Source organism: Miscanthus floridulus, unplaced genomic scaffold (assembly GCF_019320115.1).
Source record: "Miscanthus floridulus cultivar M001 unplaced genomic scaffold, ASM1932011v1 fs_675_4, whole genome shotgun sequence".
Taxonomy (NCBI): domain Eukaryota; kingdom Viridiplantae; phylum Streptophyta; class Magnoliopsida; order Poales; family Poaceae; genus Miscanthus; species Miscanthus floridulus.
In genome coordinates, this window is record NW_027097098.1 from 9,338 (window position 1) to 26,408 (window position 17,071).

The window sequence follows — 17,071 nt, forward strand, 5'->3', positions numbered from 1 at the left end:
TTACGCTGATACTCGCAGAAGAGAGCTGACTTTCGAGATTGATGATTATGTGTACCTGAAAGTGTCACCAATGAGAAGTGTGAGAAGATTTAATATGAAGGGAAAGTTAGCACCAAGGTATATAGGACCTTTTAAGATCCTAGAGAGACGTGGAGAAGTAGCTTATCAGTTGAATTGCCTGAGAGCTTGTCCGGTGTGCACGACGTGTTTCATGTTTCCCAGTTGAAAAAGTGTCTGAGGGTACCAGAAGAACAAATTCCTTTGGAAGAACTTGTTGTCAAGGAAGATCTTACTTATGAAGAGTATCCGATAAAGATCTTGGAAACTGCCGAAAGAGTTACGAGAAGCCGAACAGTAAAGATGTGCAAGGTGCAGTGGAATCGTTACACAGAGGAGGAGGCTACTTGGAAAGAGAAGAGGATCTGAGAGAAGACCTTATCCCCAACTGTTTGAGTAAGCAATCACCCGATCTCGAGGACGAGATTCATCTTAAGGGGGGGTAGAATTGTAACACCCAAAAATTGAATTCTTTTTAAATAGTAAATTTGATTTACATATGCAATTATATGGCAATTCAAATTAGGAAGTAATATTACTTTTATAAAATTAAAGAAATACAAGAATAGAAACATGTTGATGCATTCATGCTATTGCATATTTACTTCTGTGATGGGTGTGTGTTTTATTCAAATGCTTAAACGGGTTCTTCTAAAAAAACCTTTTGGAAAATGAGTTTGAAAATTTTATTTATAAAAGAAAAGGGAATTTCCTTCCATTCCTCCCCTTTCCTCTCATTCGGCCCATGGCCATTTTTTTGTTTCCCCGCGGCCCAGCACCGCAGCCAGCCCCCCAAGCCCACCCTTTCCCGCTCGGCCCAGCTTTCGCGCCAGCAGCCCAGCCGCGCTCCCCGCCGGCCCAGCCGCCCAGCCCAGCCCGCGCACCGTGCCGGCCCAGCCTAACTGCCCGCCCAGCCCCACGCTGACGCCCCCCCACCTGTCGGCGCCGTCCCCTCCCCCCCGCAACCCCCCCGCTCCTGGCGCTGCAGCAACCGCCGCCACGACGCGCGTCGTGGCGCGTCCTCCCGTTGCCCTCGGCCTCGTTAAAAGGCAGCCGAGCCCCCCCTCGCGCCCCTGCTGCCCCCGCTCCGTTTTCGCCTCGTCCCGGCCGCAACTGCCGCACGGAGGAGCCCCGCCGACCACCGATCTCGCCGTCCGCGTCGCCGTCGTCTCCGAGCCGTCACCGCCTCCGATTTCGCCCGTGGTGAGCTCGCCGTGGTCCCCTCTCTCTCCCCATGCGTTTCATTTCGCGTTTCGTGGCTTTTAGCGCCCTCCGCAGCGTCCGTGAGCTCCATGCCGCCGGCCATGGCGCCCCGCCCCGGCTTCCCCTCCGGCCGTCTTCTTGGCATGGACGTGCCCCTCGCTCCCCCTCATTCGCCCGGTGCTTTTGGTTCTTAGAAACGTGGGCCGTAGGCCCCTTACCGCGCGCGCCTGTGAGCTTCACGCCGCCGGCCATGGCTTGCCTCGCCGGAGTCACTGTTCCGGCCGGCCGAAACCCCCCAGGCTAATCCGAACCGTCCATCGCGCGATCAACGGCCGGAAATAGAAGATACCCCTTCGGGGGGTAAATTTGCTAAAGAGCCCCTGGACTTTTCTAAGTCCTAACCCGCCGTCCTTAGCATATTTCCTCGAATGCGCAATCCCGTTTAGAAAGCGTAAACTTCACGGGTAAGTCAAAGTACGCTTTCAGTATTTACAGAAATGCCATTCGAACTGTTTCGCTTATAGAATTGTTGTTTTAACTCCGAATTGATCCATTCAAATCGCGTTAGCTTCGTAATTTCATAAGCTACATGTTGGAGCTACTGTTAGTCAAGTTTGGAACTTTTTTATTTCATGATTAGATTTAATTAAATATAGGGCTACTGGAAAACCCGTTTTAATCATAACTTTCGCATTTTAGCTCCGTTTTTTGTGAACTTCGCGTTGACGTGATCATAGCGAAACGTAGATTAGTTTTACAAATGTTTTATTTGATTTCAATACTGTTGGTGTACTGTTCTAATGATAGGAGTGTTTGCTTTGCATGAATGCTTTTGGAATGTTGTATGTTGCCGTGTTGGTCGCGTTCAGACGGTGAGGAAAACGTTAGAGACCAAGAACTCTTCGACGACCAGCAGGACCAGCACGAGTTTGTGAACCAAGGCAAGTATAACATGGGCCTTCCTTGATGTCCTATTTCACTTTAATCAATTACTCATTTGCATGTGTCTAATTTTGATAACCGTAAGGACATCCTAGTGATTGTTATCCTGTTCCTTGTCTCCTATGGGTTAAATACATATGGGTAGATTGCTAGTGCTCTAACTGAACTTGATATACATATAGATGAATGATACTATGGAACAAAGTGAGTAACATGAATTATAACAACTGTTCCATAGGGCGAAAGTGCAAATGACCTTTGTTCATGTTGCTCCCAGCCCTCCATAAGGACTTATCTGTCGGCAAAAGCTGGGACTGACAGTGCAACCGGGAGAGTCATATGGCTCTGACTTTAGCTCAGTAATAGGGCCTTTCCTAGCTGGTTAGAGGTTACCTTTTTGGCGCAAATGGGCTTGCCACTTTGGGTATAGGGCTGCCTCTGTTCCTATGAGTATAGCCGCGATGGATTTGTGCCATAGGAAAGGGGGGGTCCCTACATCTGCCTGCCAAGGAAACCTAGCGGCCCTAACTTGTTAGGGAAACCTATGAAATGGCTTCATAGTGTACCCTGCCCGCTCACCTTGGTAGTGACATGGGAGTAATTAACCCGGGCGTATGGGGATCACGACTCGCGGTGAATGTGCACCACCTCTGCAGAGGGTAACAAACTGTTATAACAGCCGTGCTCACGTTTACGAGCGGCCCGGAAAACTCACAGAATAACTGGTTAATTGTTGATGATCATTTAAAGTTGTTCAATGATGATATATGGTACACCTGACCCCGATATTTGTTCTTATGGGAATTAAATGGGAGCTTAAGCATAACTTGATAATACTTGAGAATAAAAGTTTGACCTATTAAAAATGCTAACCGCAGTAAACCAGAGTCTATCCTTTTTGAGCTTCATAACCCCATGTTAGCTTGCTAAGTACGAAATGTACTTACACTTCTTTATTTTCTTTACTTGGATAAAAATCCCGGATGGGTAACAGATGACAACGGGTATGAGGATTTCCCGGAGGATTATTAGGCTTGTGGTCAACCAGTTGACCTTCCCTGTGATGACGGCCACGAGAGTTCAATTTATTTTTATTATTCCGCTATGATGTATGAGACTAAGTCTATTATAACTCTGATGTATGGGACACTGTGATGATACTATTGTAATTTGTCAGCTTGTGTGTGTGATTGTTTCCTGGGCACACACGAGTTTAGTGCATTCAATTTTATCCTTAAAATTGGGTGTGACATAACAGATACAGGCAAGTGATGGAATTCAATCTCGGTGATTGTACTGGGTTCAAAAGAAACTACAGCCCTTTGCTCAACTCTCTGTAGCTTATATAACGCTATAGCAGAAGTTCAGCCACCAATACTTTATACTTTTCAGCCACCAATACTTTATAGTTTGGATCTTACTTGGTGTTGGTGCTACAGAAACTTGGTCCGGTGCCCATAATGATCTCTCACTGATTCATGTATTCCAGCTCAAATGATCTCTATCTACTCGTCCATTCTCTTACCCAGATCAGTGACTGCTCATACTATATACATATTTTTTTCTTCGTGGAAATATATCTGCAGAGTACTTATCTGGAAATGAAAAATGATACAAGACCAATGTGTAATGAAGATTGCTTTGCAACTTTTTTCTTTGCAGGACATTATTGTCTTTTGCAATTGAGATAAGCTTAGCATTCAAACATTGGTTCTCCAACTTTGTTTTGTCCCAGGCCTCTTCGAAAAGTCAGGACTGGATTGGCTAATTAACTTGAAGAGAGTTGCACCGGCAAGGATAGAAATGGCTTGAATGTCCAAATTAGTGCGATGAACATTATGAGGTCCATAAGGAAGAACAACATTTGGTCACCTGCATATTAAGTTACGTTTGTCAATAAGAATCTTTTTCATGCTGTACACCTCTAGTTCAAGTGAACGGGTAACATAGAAATCTTTTAAATAAAATGTTTCCAAACAGTGAATTTGGTCTGCTCGATGTTGTGATGACCACGTGATTAAAAATATAGTTTGCCACAGTCTAATGGACAAAGTTGGCCTGGCCTGTCGCTGTTGGTACCCTCTGCCTGCCGAATCCGGGCAAAACCAACGACTTGTAGCAGTAGGATATGACTACCTTTTCGAAAAATTTGTGGAAAGGTAGTCTAGTTACTCAAATTGTTGTATAAAATAATATTTTTGTGTAGTAGTTTCATGGAAAAATATGGCCCTTGAGAACTCATTTTTGCACCTACTTTATAAATGCAATTTCAAAAATCTTATTTCTTAGTCAGTTTTATAACAAAATATATTGTCAGCGCTTACCTGGAAAGAAGAAAGCATGTTGACGTTTCTGCACCCATGAAAACCTGCATTGACAAATCACTTTAATTTAAACCCATGAGAACTATCAATTGAATCATTATATTTAATATTGCAGGTAGATAAATATTTCAGTACTAATTAAAACTCTTGTCAATGCATTTGACTTCAGGAAAAATATGTAGATAGTAAAGACACACACTGGACTGCATAAATTTCCTCACTGAACATATCGACTATGCAACTATATAATAATTGTAAAAGATGACATATACATCAATGACAACCATGCTTTTATATATATGCATTCACACTAAGGAACTATCGTAAAAGTAAGTCTGTGTCACAACATTAGATATAAAGGTTATTCAAAATGGACAAAAATTGTTAGCTACTACACTAAAGCTAAACTAAAACAAACATAAAAATATTTTCATCATATTTTCTTTTTACATATAAGTTAAATTTGGGTCATATGGTATTCACACACCATGTTCATATTTTTATATTATTGTATTTCCTTTTAAGCAAACCTTGACATGTATGTGCTAACTTTTACAAAAGGAATACTCCCAGTCAGCTTGATAATCTAAAACAGAGATGAACACTTAATTTTAGCAAATGACTAATTAAAATTTCACTTACGCAATACCCCCTCCAACTGGAGCAAGTGCTTTTGAAAACGACAATAAAGTAGTTGCTAAGCCATTTGCTGTAGCTCTTTGATATTGAGTCTGTGTTGAATGCATAGGAAAAATATCTCAAAAAGTTGTATATGTAAGTGAACTGGTATAAATGCAACAGGATGTAAAGGCACATACCACAGAATTATTTTGAAGAATTAATGAGCATGTAATAATTGTAACCTAGCATATGTGTGCAAGAAGGAATGGTGTTAGTAAGACACTGATCAATACAAAGCTTGATATAGAAAACACAGAATCCAACTGAACCAACTCTTACAATGGGAAAAAGCAAAAGTTGGATACTTCATTAAATCTTTGCATTCTAACTATATACAAAACTTATTAAAGTTCCATTTCAATATGGTTTATCGTATATACACTAGAATTATAAAAATAAGACACTTATTATGGATGGGAGAAAGTCGGAACCTGTGGAACATTACACTACACAGGTATCTTAGCATCCACATTTAAATATTCTAATAGAAGGGAAATAGCATGGTTATTAAATTAGGGCACTTACGACAAAATTGGCTTTTAGTGCTGATGCAACATTTAGCACTATAGACAACCAAAATCCTGAGAGATGTGTCATGGATGGATAAGTAAATAGAAGCACCATAGATGAAAACTGCAAGATCATCATAGCATGTGAAATTAGTGAAATGGAATTTTAATTATCAACAGAAACGATAAAAGGCACGTTAATTTGTACTCACAGCCACGACACGGGATGTAGTGACAGGTCCCAAAATTTTCACAATATGAGGAAAAATAAAAGTTTGATACAGAAGAATGCTGCCACCTGCAATTGAAGATGGAATATTTCATAACTATAAGTGGTGCAATGCTATAAACTAAAAACAATCATTGTGAAACATGTTTCTAAGTCAAATCTAAATGGTTTCATCTTAAAAAACTTGGCAATAAAATTTCATCATTGCCTGCAAAATGAGAATAATTATGTTAACCATGAATTTTACACTACTTAGCTTGACACACTCTCCAAACTGTTATAACAGCCGTGCTCACGTTTACGAGCGGCCCGGAAAACTCACAGAATAACTGGTTAATTGTTGATGATCATTTAAAGTTGTTCAATGATGATATATGGTACACCTGACCCCGATATTTGTTCTTATGGGAATTAAATGGGAGCTTAAGCATAACTTGATAATACTTGAGAATAAAAGTTTGACCTATTAAAAATGCTAACTGCAGTAAACCAGAGTCTATCCTTTTTGAGCTTCATAACCCCATGTTAGCTTGCTAAGTACGGAATGTACTTACACTTGTTTATTTTCTTTACTTGGATAAAAATCCCGGATGGGTAACAGATGACAACGGGTATGAGGATTTCCCGGTGGATTATTAGGCTTGTGGTCAACCAGTTGACCTTCCCTGTGATGACGGCCACGAGAGTTCAATTTATTTTTATTATTCCGCTGTGATGTATGAGACTAAGTTCTATTATAACTCTGATGTATGGGACACTGTGATGATACTATTGTAATTTGTCAGCTTGTGTGTGTGATTGTTTCCTGGGCACACACGAGTTTAGTGCATTCAATTTTATCCTTAAAATTGGGTGTGACAAATTGGTATCAGAGCCGTGTTGACTGTAGGACGCAAGCCTAGTTAGAAAAAGGTCGTTTTAGCAGCTTTGCTCCTCTGGTTTCTTGCTTACTAACTTATCCTTGTTATTTTATTAAAACATTTATGTTTTTCATACCTTAATCTATTATTTAAAATTGTTGATTCTAATTTCTATCTCACTTTAAATCTATAGATGTCTCATAATCCGAAGACTGCTCGACTCAGCACCGCCGGTTATCGTGCCATGTTCACCCCGCGTGCCCCACCAGCGGAGAGGGAGATTGTGATCATCTCCGACGACGAGGAGATGGCTACACCGACGCCTACACCTACTCCTACACCAGTCGCTGTGCCCGTCCACCCTGTGGTAGCTACACCTGAGGAGTCGACGGCTACTTCCCCTACACCTGCACCCTCCCCAGCTGCCCCCGCGGAGGACGATGAGATTGGCTGGAAGTGCAAGTACTACTTCAAGCCAGCTCCAGAGACAGCCTACTACCACACTCTTCTCACCCACGTGCTGGACGACTACTTCCCCGACTTGCACGCCTCCATCAGCTACCACTGCGCCGAGTACAAGCACCCACTGGAGGCTACCTTCTGGAAGGTAGAGCTGGTGGTCACCGCATGGAATGATATCATCAATGGACATGAGGTGGAGACTGTCCACAGTGCCCCTGCCAGGAGAGCCCATGCTTTGGATGGCATGGAGGATGCAGCACAGAATGCCTACATCCACTACCATGGTCGTCGCTTCGAGGCCATGAGGGAGGATCGTTTTAGGTTCCTTCCTCGAAATGATCATGAGGGTGTTTGGCAGGTTTTGGCTCCACCAGAGAATGACCCCACTTTGGAGGCAACGGTGCAGCATGTCCACGCTATGCAGGGAGTGGATGATGAGGTCAAAGGAGAACTACGTGCATCTCAGAGGGCGCAGAGACGTCTTCAGAAACAAGTGGATGAACTTCGAGCACAGCTGGGACAGCCTTCCATCTACAAGAAGAAGCGCCGTTCCTTCACCATGATTGACACCGCTCCATAGGTGTTAGGTGCCTTGATCTAGATTATCATGTCGTTAGTTCGTGTCCTTATTTAGTCTTGTTGGTCTTGTGAACTTGGTTGATTAGATGTTTGATTTGTGAACTTGGTTGAGTTGGTATTTTGCTTGATTGCTGGAAGTTTGTGGGCATGTCCACAACTTCTTTAGATTGGAACTTTAAATTTAGAATGAAATCTTAATGCAGAAGTATCATTATACCTTATCTCTGCTGTGCTGATTTCTGGAGCAGCCTGTGTTCTTTATCTGGTAACTCGAAATTTGGGATGATAAAAATTCTGAAATTTGTGTGGAGATAACTAGACCTCTGTATCTTTCAAGTGTCTTTGGAATCACGTCAATATCTATTCAGGTTTGGGAGATCTAATTGGCACAAGTTGATGTTCCTGCGCTGTCTGGAACTCAGAACAGTTTCGGTTTAGCTCTATTTTTGACTATGTGTGAGTTCGAATCTGTAAAAGTGGTCTAAATGAAAGTTGTAGCTGATGTCCTAAGCTTTCTAACGAATCTTGGTGCACCTCTGTTGGATCTCTGACACTCGAGTTATAACAGTTTTACTGAACTGCTGAATTTGAATCTTGCCCCGAAAATTTTTAGCATTGTTTCTTATCTCTTGTAAGCTCTCTATAATTGGAAAAATCTCTAAATTTTGCACATTTGTTGGAAAACAGATGGCCGCAAGAGGAGGAAGAGGCAGAGGCCGTGGTCGTGGGCGTGATGCTCTTATGAATCCACCACCGCCACCTGTGACCATGGAGCAGATTTTGGGAATGCAAGCGCAGCTGATGCAAGCTATGATGCATCGCTTGGACAATGAACCTGCAAGAGGTCCACCGCCTGTCCAGGTTAGAGATAAGCGTGGAGAGTTTATGAAAGGTCGTCCACCGGTGTTCACACATGCCAAAGACCCTATGGAGGCCGATGACTGGTTGCGTGCTGTGGAGAAACAACTGAACATAGCACAATGCAACGACCTGGAGAAAGTGTTGTATGCTTCCGGGCAACTCCAAGGAGCTGCTCAGGATTGGTGGGAATCATTCCAGTTTGGACGTCCCAACAATGCTCCTGATATCACTTGGCAGGAATTTAAGGACAGTTTCCGATCATACCATATTCCTGATGGACTAGTGGAACTAAAGCAGGAAGAATTCAGATCTCTCAAGCAAGGATCAATGACTGTGGCGGAATATCGGGACAAGTTCGCACAACTATCTCGCTACGCTCCTAATGATGTGGCAGATGACAAGGATAAGCAACGCCGTTTCCTCAAGGGACTCTATGATGGACTGCAGCTCCAGCCGATGTCTAATACTTATCCTAACTTCCAGTCTTTGGTGAATCGCGCAATCGTGATTGATGATAAGCGCAAGGAGATGGAAGCTAAGAAGAGAAGGCTCCAAGGGCAAGCTTCTGGAAGCAACACTCGCCCACGTGTTTTTCCCCAGCAAGGTTTCCAGCAGAGGAATCAAGGACCAACTCATCAGGGAAACCGTGGTCAGTATCCTCAGCGGAACCAGTTCCAGCAACGCCCTCAGTATCAGCAACAGTTTGGAAGTCAGCGTCCCCCGCAACAGACTAGCAATCCTGCAACACGCCAGGGAGTGCCTAACAATGCTCCTGTGAAGAGTGGCGCACCCAACAATCCCAATGCCTGTTACCGATGTGGAGAAGTAGGTCACTATGCTCATCAGTGTCCTAAGAAGCAGAACCAGCAAGTACCTCAGAATCAGGCCAACAATCAGAAGTTCAACGCCCGACCACCTCTCACAGCGAAGGTGAACTATGTGTCATCTGATGCAGCTCAGGAGACGCCTGAGGTCATGTTGGGTATGTTCAGTGTCAACTCTATTTCTGCTACCGTACTTTTTGATTCTGGTGCTTCGCATTCTTTTATCTCCCAAGCTTTTGTTAGAATGCATAGCATACCTTTGTGTGCCATGAAAAACCCAATACTAGTGAATTCCCCGGGAGGTAGTATGCCCGCTTCTTATTGGAGCCCCTCAACTAGCATTTCCTTAAGGGGGGTAGACTTCAAGGTGAAGCCTATTGTGTTGAGAACAGCGGGAATTGACCTTATCCTAGGAATGGATTGGATGAAACAACACCGAGCAGTGATATAGTGTCAGGAGAAATCTGTGGTTGTGACATCACTCAATGGGGATAGAATCTGTGTAGAAGTAGTAGTGCAAGCTCAGCCTACAGCCACAGTGAATCAGCTAGATGGTGAAATCAATGAACAAGATCGTGTCGTGGAGGAATTTCCGGATGTCTTCCCCGATGACTTGCCAGGTATGCCACCTGACCGAGACATTGAATTCATTATTGAATTATTACCTGGAACTGCACCAATAGCTAAACGTCCATATAGAATGGGAGTTAATGAATTAGAAGAGCTTAAGAAACAACTAAAAGAGTTGCAAGAAAAAGGTTTCATACGCCCCAGTTCTTCCCCGTGGGGGGCACCTGTGATCTTTGTGGATAAGAAGGATGGTAGTCAACGGATGTGTGTGGATTACCGCTCACTTAATGAGGTTACCATCAAGAATAAATACCCTTTGCCTAGGATAGATGATTTGTTTGATCAGTTGAGAGGAGCTCATGTGTTCTCCAAGATTGATCTCCGATCTGGTTATCATTAGCTTAAGATTCGGAACTCGGATATACCTAAGACAGCATTCACTACACGGTATGGATTATATGAGTACACCGTTATGTCTTTTGGATTGACCAATGCACCTGCATACTTCATGTATTTGATGAATAAGGTGTTCATGGAGTTTCTGGATAAATTTGTGGTAGTATTCATAGATGACATACTAATATTCTCCAAGACTGAAGAAGAACATGCGGAACACATAAGGATGGTCTTGCAAAAGCTTAGAGAACATAAGTTGTACGCTAAGCGGAGCAAGTGTGAGTTTTGGTTAAAGGAAGTCTCTTTTCTGGGTCATGTTGTCTCCAATGGTGGAATAGCAGTGGATCCAGGCAAAGTGCAAGATGTACTGAATTGGAAACCACCAACTACTGTAAGTGAGATTCGAAGCTTTTTGGGATTGGCTGGTTATTACCGAAGGTTCATTGAAGGCTTTTCCAAGCTAGCCAAGCCTATGACAGCTTTGTTGGAAAAGAATGCTAAGTATGTATGGTCGGATAAATGCCAGGCAAACTTTGAAGAGCTAAAGAAGAGATTGACTACAGCTCCAGTATTAATTTTGCCCGATTTAAACAAGAACTTCTCTATATATTGTGATGCATCCCGTTTGGGTCTTGGATGTGTGCTTATGCAAGAAGGAAGAGTGGTTGCATATGCATCCAGACAACTAAGGAAGCATGAGTTGAATTATCCTACTCATGACTTGGAATTGGCAGCTGTGGTTCATGCTTTGAAGATCTGGAGACATTATCTGATTGGACATAAGAGTGATATCTATACTGATCATAAGAGTTTGAAGTATATCTTCACCCAATCAGATCTGAATTTAAGACAACGTCGTTGGTTGGAATTGATCAAAGATTATGAATTGGAAGTGCATTATCACCCGGGAAAGGCAAACGTAGTAGCTGATGCACTTAGCAGAAAGAGCTATGCCAATGGAATTCAGACAACACCTAAGTCAGCAGAGTTGTGTGCTGAAATGGAGTATCTCAACTTGAGCCTGGTCACTAATGCAATGGAATTGGTAATAGAGCCTACACTGGAACAGGAGATACGCAAAGGTCAATTGGAGGATGAAAAACTTAAAGAGATAGCAGAGAATGTAGTGCTTGGAAAGGCACCCGGATTCAGAATGGATGAGAATGGAACTCTTTGGTTCGGGAAAAGGATATGTGTACCGGAAGTGAAAGCTATCCGTGATGCAATTCTGCAAGAGGCCCATGAGTCTGCTTATTCTATACATCCCGGAAGTACCAAGATGTACTTGGATCTCAAAGAAAAGTATTGGTGGTATGGTTTGAAGAGAGATGTGGCAGAATATGTGGCTTTGTGTGACACTTGTCAAAGGGTGAAAGCTGAGCATCAAAGACCTGCAGGGTTACTACAACCAATGAAGATCCCTGAATGGAAATGGGAAGAAGTTGGCATGGATTTTATTGTAGGATTACCTCGCACTCAAAGAGGTTATGATTCAATATGGGTAATAGTGGATCGACTCACTAAGGTCGCTCACTTTTTACCAGTCAAGACTACATATAATGGTTCAAGATTAGCAGAGTTATACATGGAACGAATAGTGTGCTTACATGGTGTTCCCAAGAAAATTGTGTCGGATAGAGGCACCCAATTTACATCGCAATTCTGGCATAAAGTACATAGATCTTTGGGAACCAAGTTGAATTTCAGTTCTGCTTACCACCCGCAAACTGATGGACAGACTGAAAGGATCAACCAGATTTTGGAAGATATGTTGAGAGCCTGTGCACTTCAGTATGGTGATAGTTGGGATAAGAGTCTGCCTTACGCAGAGTTCTCATACAACAACAGTTATCAAAAGAGCCTCAAGATAGCACCTTTCGAGGCGTTGTATGGATGTAAGTGTAGAACACCTTTGTTCTGGAATCAGACTGGAGAAACCCAAGTGTTTGGTCCCGATGTCCTTAGAGACGCAGAAGAACAAGTGAGAATGATTAGAAACAATTTGAGAGTAGCTCAGTCTCGACAGAAGAGTTACGCTGATACTCGCAGAAGAGAGCTGACTTTCGAGATTGATGATTATGTGTACCTGAAAGTGTCACCAATGAGAAGTGTGAGAAGATTTAATATGAAGGGAAAGTTAGCACCAAGGTATATAGGACCTTTTAAGATCCTAGAGAGACGTGGAGAAGTAGCTTATCAGTTGGAATTGCCTGAGAGCTTGTCCGGTGTGCACGACGTGTTTCATGTTTCCCAGTTGAAAAAGTGTCTGAGGGTACCAGAAGAACAAATTCCTTTGGAAGAACTTGTTGTCAAGGAAGATCTTACTTATGAAGAGTATCCGATAAAGATCTTGGAAACTGCCGAAAGAGTTACGAGAAGCCGAACAGTAAAGATGTGCAAGGTGCAGTGGAATCGTTACACAGAGGATGAGGCTACTTGGGAAAGAGAAGAGGATCTGAGAAAGACTTATCCCCAACTGTTTGAGTAAGCAATCACCCGAATCTCGAGGACGAGATTCATCTTAAGGGGGGTAGAATTGTAACACCCAAAAATTTGAATTCTTTTTAAAATAGTAAATTTGATTTAAATATGCAATTATATGTGCAATTCAAATTAGGAAGTAATATTACTTTTATAAAATTAAAAGAAAATGCAAGAATAGAAACATGTTGATGCATTCATGCTATTGCATATTTACTTCTGTGACGGGTGTTTTATTCAAATGCTAAAAGGTTCTAAAAAAACCTTTTGAAAATGAGTTTGAAAATTTTATTTATAAAAAGAAAAAGGGAATTTCCTTCCATTCCTCCCCTTCCTCTCATTCGGCCCATGGCCATTTTTTTTTCCCCGCGGCCCAGCACCGCAGCCAGCGCCCCAGCCCACCCTTTCCCGCTCGGCCCAGCTTCGCGCCAGCAGCCCAACCGCGCTCCCCGCGCCGGCCCAGCCGCGCCAGCCCAGCCGCGCGCACCGTGCCGGCCCAGCCTCGCCGCACTAGGCAACTGCCGCGCCCAGCAGCTGACGCCCGGGCCCCACCTGTCGGCGCCGTCCCCTACCCCGCGCGGCTCGGCAACCGCCCGCTCCTGGCGCTGCAGCAACCGCCGCCACGACGCGCGTCGTGGGCGCGTCCTCCCGTTGCCCTCGGCCTCGTTAAAAGGCAGTCGAGCCCCCCCTCGCGCGCCCCCTGCTGCCCCCGCTCCGTTTTCGCCTCGTCCCGGCCGCAACTGCCGCACGGAGGAGCCCCGCCGACCACCGATCTCGCCGTCCGCGTCGCCGTCGTCTCCGAGCCGTCACCGCCTCCGATTTTCGCCCGTGGTGAGCTCGCCGTGGTCCCCTCTCCCTCCCCATGCATTTCGTTTCGCGTTTCGTGGCGTTTAGCGCCCTTTCCGTAGACGTCCGTGAGCTCCAGCCGCCGGCCATGGTGTCCGCCGCCCCGGCCTTCCCCTCCGGCCGATTTCTTGGCATGGACGTGTTCGCTCGCTCCCCCTCATTTGCCCGGTGCTTTTGGTTCTTAGAACCGTGGGCCGTAGGCCCCTTACCGCGCGCGCCTGTGAGCTTCACGCTGCCGGCCATGGCTTGCCTCGCCGGAGTCACTGTTCCGGCCGGCCGAAACCCCCCAGGCTAATCCGAACCGTCCATCGCGCGATCAACGGCCGGAAATAGAAGATACCCCTTCGGGGGTAAATTTGCTAAAGAGCCCCTGGACTTTTCTAAGTCCTAACCCGCCGTCCTTAGCGTATTTCCTCGAATGCGCAATCCCGTTTAGAAAGCGTAAACTTCACGGGTAAGTCAAAAGTACGCTTTCAGTATTTACAGAAATGCCATTCGAACTGTTTCGCTTATAGAATTGTCGTTTTAACTCCGAATTGATCCATTCAAATCGCGTTAGCTTCGTAATTTCATAAGCTACATGTTGGAGCTACTGTTAGTCAAGTTTGGAACTTTTTAATTTCATGATTAGATTTAATTAAATATAGGGCTATTGGAAAACCCGTTTTAATCATAACTTTCGCATTTTAGCTCCGTTTTTCGTGAACTTCGCGTTGACGTGATCATAACGAAACGTAGATTAGTTTTACAAATGTTTTATTTGATTTCAATACTGTTGGTGTACTGTTCTAATGATAGGAGTGTTTGCTTTGCATGAATGCTTTTGGAATGTTGTATGTTGCCGTGTTGGTCGCGTTCAGACGGTGAGGAAAACGTTGGAGATCAAGAACTCTTCGACGACCAGCAGGACCAGCACGAGTTTGTGAACCAAGGCAAGTATAACATGGGCCTTCCTTGATGTCCTATTTCACTTTAATCAATTACTCATTTGCATGTGTCTAATTTTGATAACCGTAAGGACATCCTAGTGATTGTTATCCTGTTCCTTGTCTCCTATGGGTTAAATGCATATGGGTAGATTGCTAGTGCTCTAACTGAACTTGATATACATATAGATGAATGATACTATGGAACAAAGTGAGTAACATGAATTATAACAACTGTTCCATAGGGCGAAAGTGCAAATGACCTTTGTTCATGTTGCTCCTGGCCCTCCATAAGGACTTATCTGTCGGCAAAAGCTGGGACTGACAGTGCAACCGGGAGAGTCATATGGCTCTGACTTTAGCTCAGTAATAGGGCCTTTCCTAGCTGGTTAGAGGTTACCTTTTTGGCGCAAATGGGGCTTGCCACTTTGGGTATAGGGCTGCCTCTGTTCCTATGAGTATAGCCGCGATGGATTTGTGCCATAGGAAAGGGGGGTCCCTACATCTGCCTGCCAAGGAAACCTAGCGGCCCTAACTTGTTAGGGAAACCTATGAAATGGCTTCATAGTGTACCCTGCCCGCTCACCTTGGTAGTGACATGGGAGTAATTAACCCGGGCGTATGGGGATCACGACTCGCGGTGAATGTGCACCACCTCTGCAGAGGGTAACAAACTGTTATAACAGCCGTGCTCACGTTTACGAGCGGCCCGGAAAACTCACAGAATAACTGGTTAATTGTTGATGATCATTTAAAGTTGTTCAATGATGATATATGGTACACCTGACCCCGATATTTGTTCTTATGGGAATTAAATGGGAGCTTAAGCATAACTTGATAATACTTGAGAATAAAAGTTTGACCTATTAAAAATGCTAACCGCAGTAAACCAGAGTCTATCCTTTTTGAGCTTCATAACCCCATGTTAGCTTGCTAAGTACGAAATGTACTTACACTTCTTTATTTTCTTTACTTGGATAAAAATCCCGGATGGGTAACAGATGACAACGGGTATGAGGATTTCCCGGAGGATTATTAGGCTTGTGGTCAACCAGTTGACCTTCCCTGTGATGACGGCCACGAGAGTTCAATTTATTTTTATTATTCCGCTATGATGTATGAGACTAAGTCTATTATAACTCTGATGTATGGGACACTGTGATGATACTATTGTAATTTGTCAGCTTGTGTGTGTGATTGTTTCCTGGGCACACACGAGTTTAGTGCATTCAATTTTATCCTTAAAATTGGGTGTGACATAACAGATACAGGCAAGTGATGGAATTCAATCTCGGTGATTGTACTGGGTTCAAAAGAAACTACAGCCCTTTGCTCAACTCTCTGTAGCTTATATAACGCTATAGCAGAAGTTCAGCCACCAATACTTTATACTTTTCAGCCACCAATACTTTATAGTTTGGATCTTACTTGGTGTTGGTGCTACAGAAACTTGGTCCGGTGCCCATAATGATCTCTCACTGATTCATGTATTCCAGCTCAAATGATCTCTATCTACTCGTCCATTCTCTTACCCAGATCAGTGACTGCTCATACTATATACATATTTTTTTCTTCGTGGAAATATATCTGCAGAGTACTTATCTGGAAATGAAAAATGATACAAGACCAATGTGTAATGAAGATTGCTTTGCAACTTTTTTCTTTGCAGGACATTATTGTCTTTTGCAATTGAGATAAGCTTAGCATTCAAACATTGGTTCTCCAACTTTGTTTTGTCCCAGGCCTCTTCGAAAAGTCAGGACTGGATTGGCTAATTAACTTGAAGAGAGTTGCACCGGCAAGGATAGAAATGGCTTGAATGTCCAAATTAGTGCGATGAACATTATGAGGTCCATAAGGAAGAACAACATTTGGTCACCTGCATATTAAGTTACGTTTGTCAATAAGAATCTTTTTCATGCTGTACACCTCTAGTTCAAGTGAACGGGTAACATAGAAATCTTTTAAATAAAATGTTTCCAAACAGTGAATTTGGTCTGCTCGATGTTGTGATGACCACGTGATTAAAAATATAGTTTGCCACAGTCTAATGGACAAAGTTGGCCTGGCCTGTCGCTGTTGGTACCCTCTGCCTGCCGAATCCGGGCAAAACCAACGACTTGTAGCAGTAGGATATGACTACCTTTTCGAAAAATTTGTGGAAAGGTAGTCTAGTTACTCAAATTGTTGTATAAAATAATATTTTTTGTGTAGTAGTTTCATGGAAAAATATGGCCCTTGAGAACTCATTTTTGCACCTACTTTATAAATGCAATTTCAAAAATCTTATTTCTTAGTCAGTTTTATAACAAAATATATTG

General features: G+C 43.5%; 1 protein-coding gene across 1 annotated transcript; it reads right to left on the reverse strand.

Moving 5' to 3' along the window:
- Positions 1–4,526: 4,526 nt before the first annotated feature.
- Positions 4,527–14,067, reverse strand: LOC136532638 (protein ZINC INDUCED FACILITATOR 1-like; the record flags this gene model as incomplete). Its single annotated transcript, XM_066525232.1, has 6 exons — positions 14,034–14,067; positions 5,929–6,014; positions 5,733–5,840; positions 5,345–5,389; positions 5,169–5,257; positions 4,527–4,570 (listed from the first exon to the last, which is right to left on the reverse strand). Coding segments are annotated over exons 1-6 (406 nt in total), but the record flags the coding sequence as incomplete, so codon positions are not given.
- Positions 14,068–17,071: the final 3,004 nt, after the last annotated feature.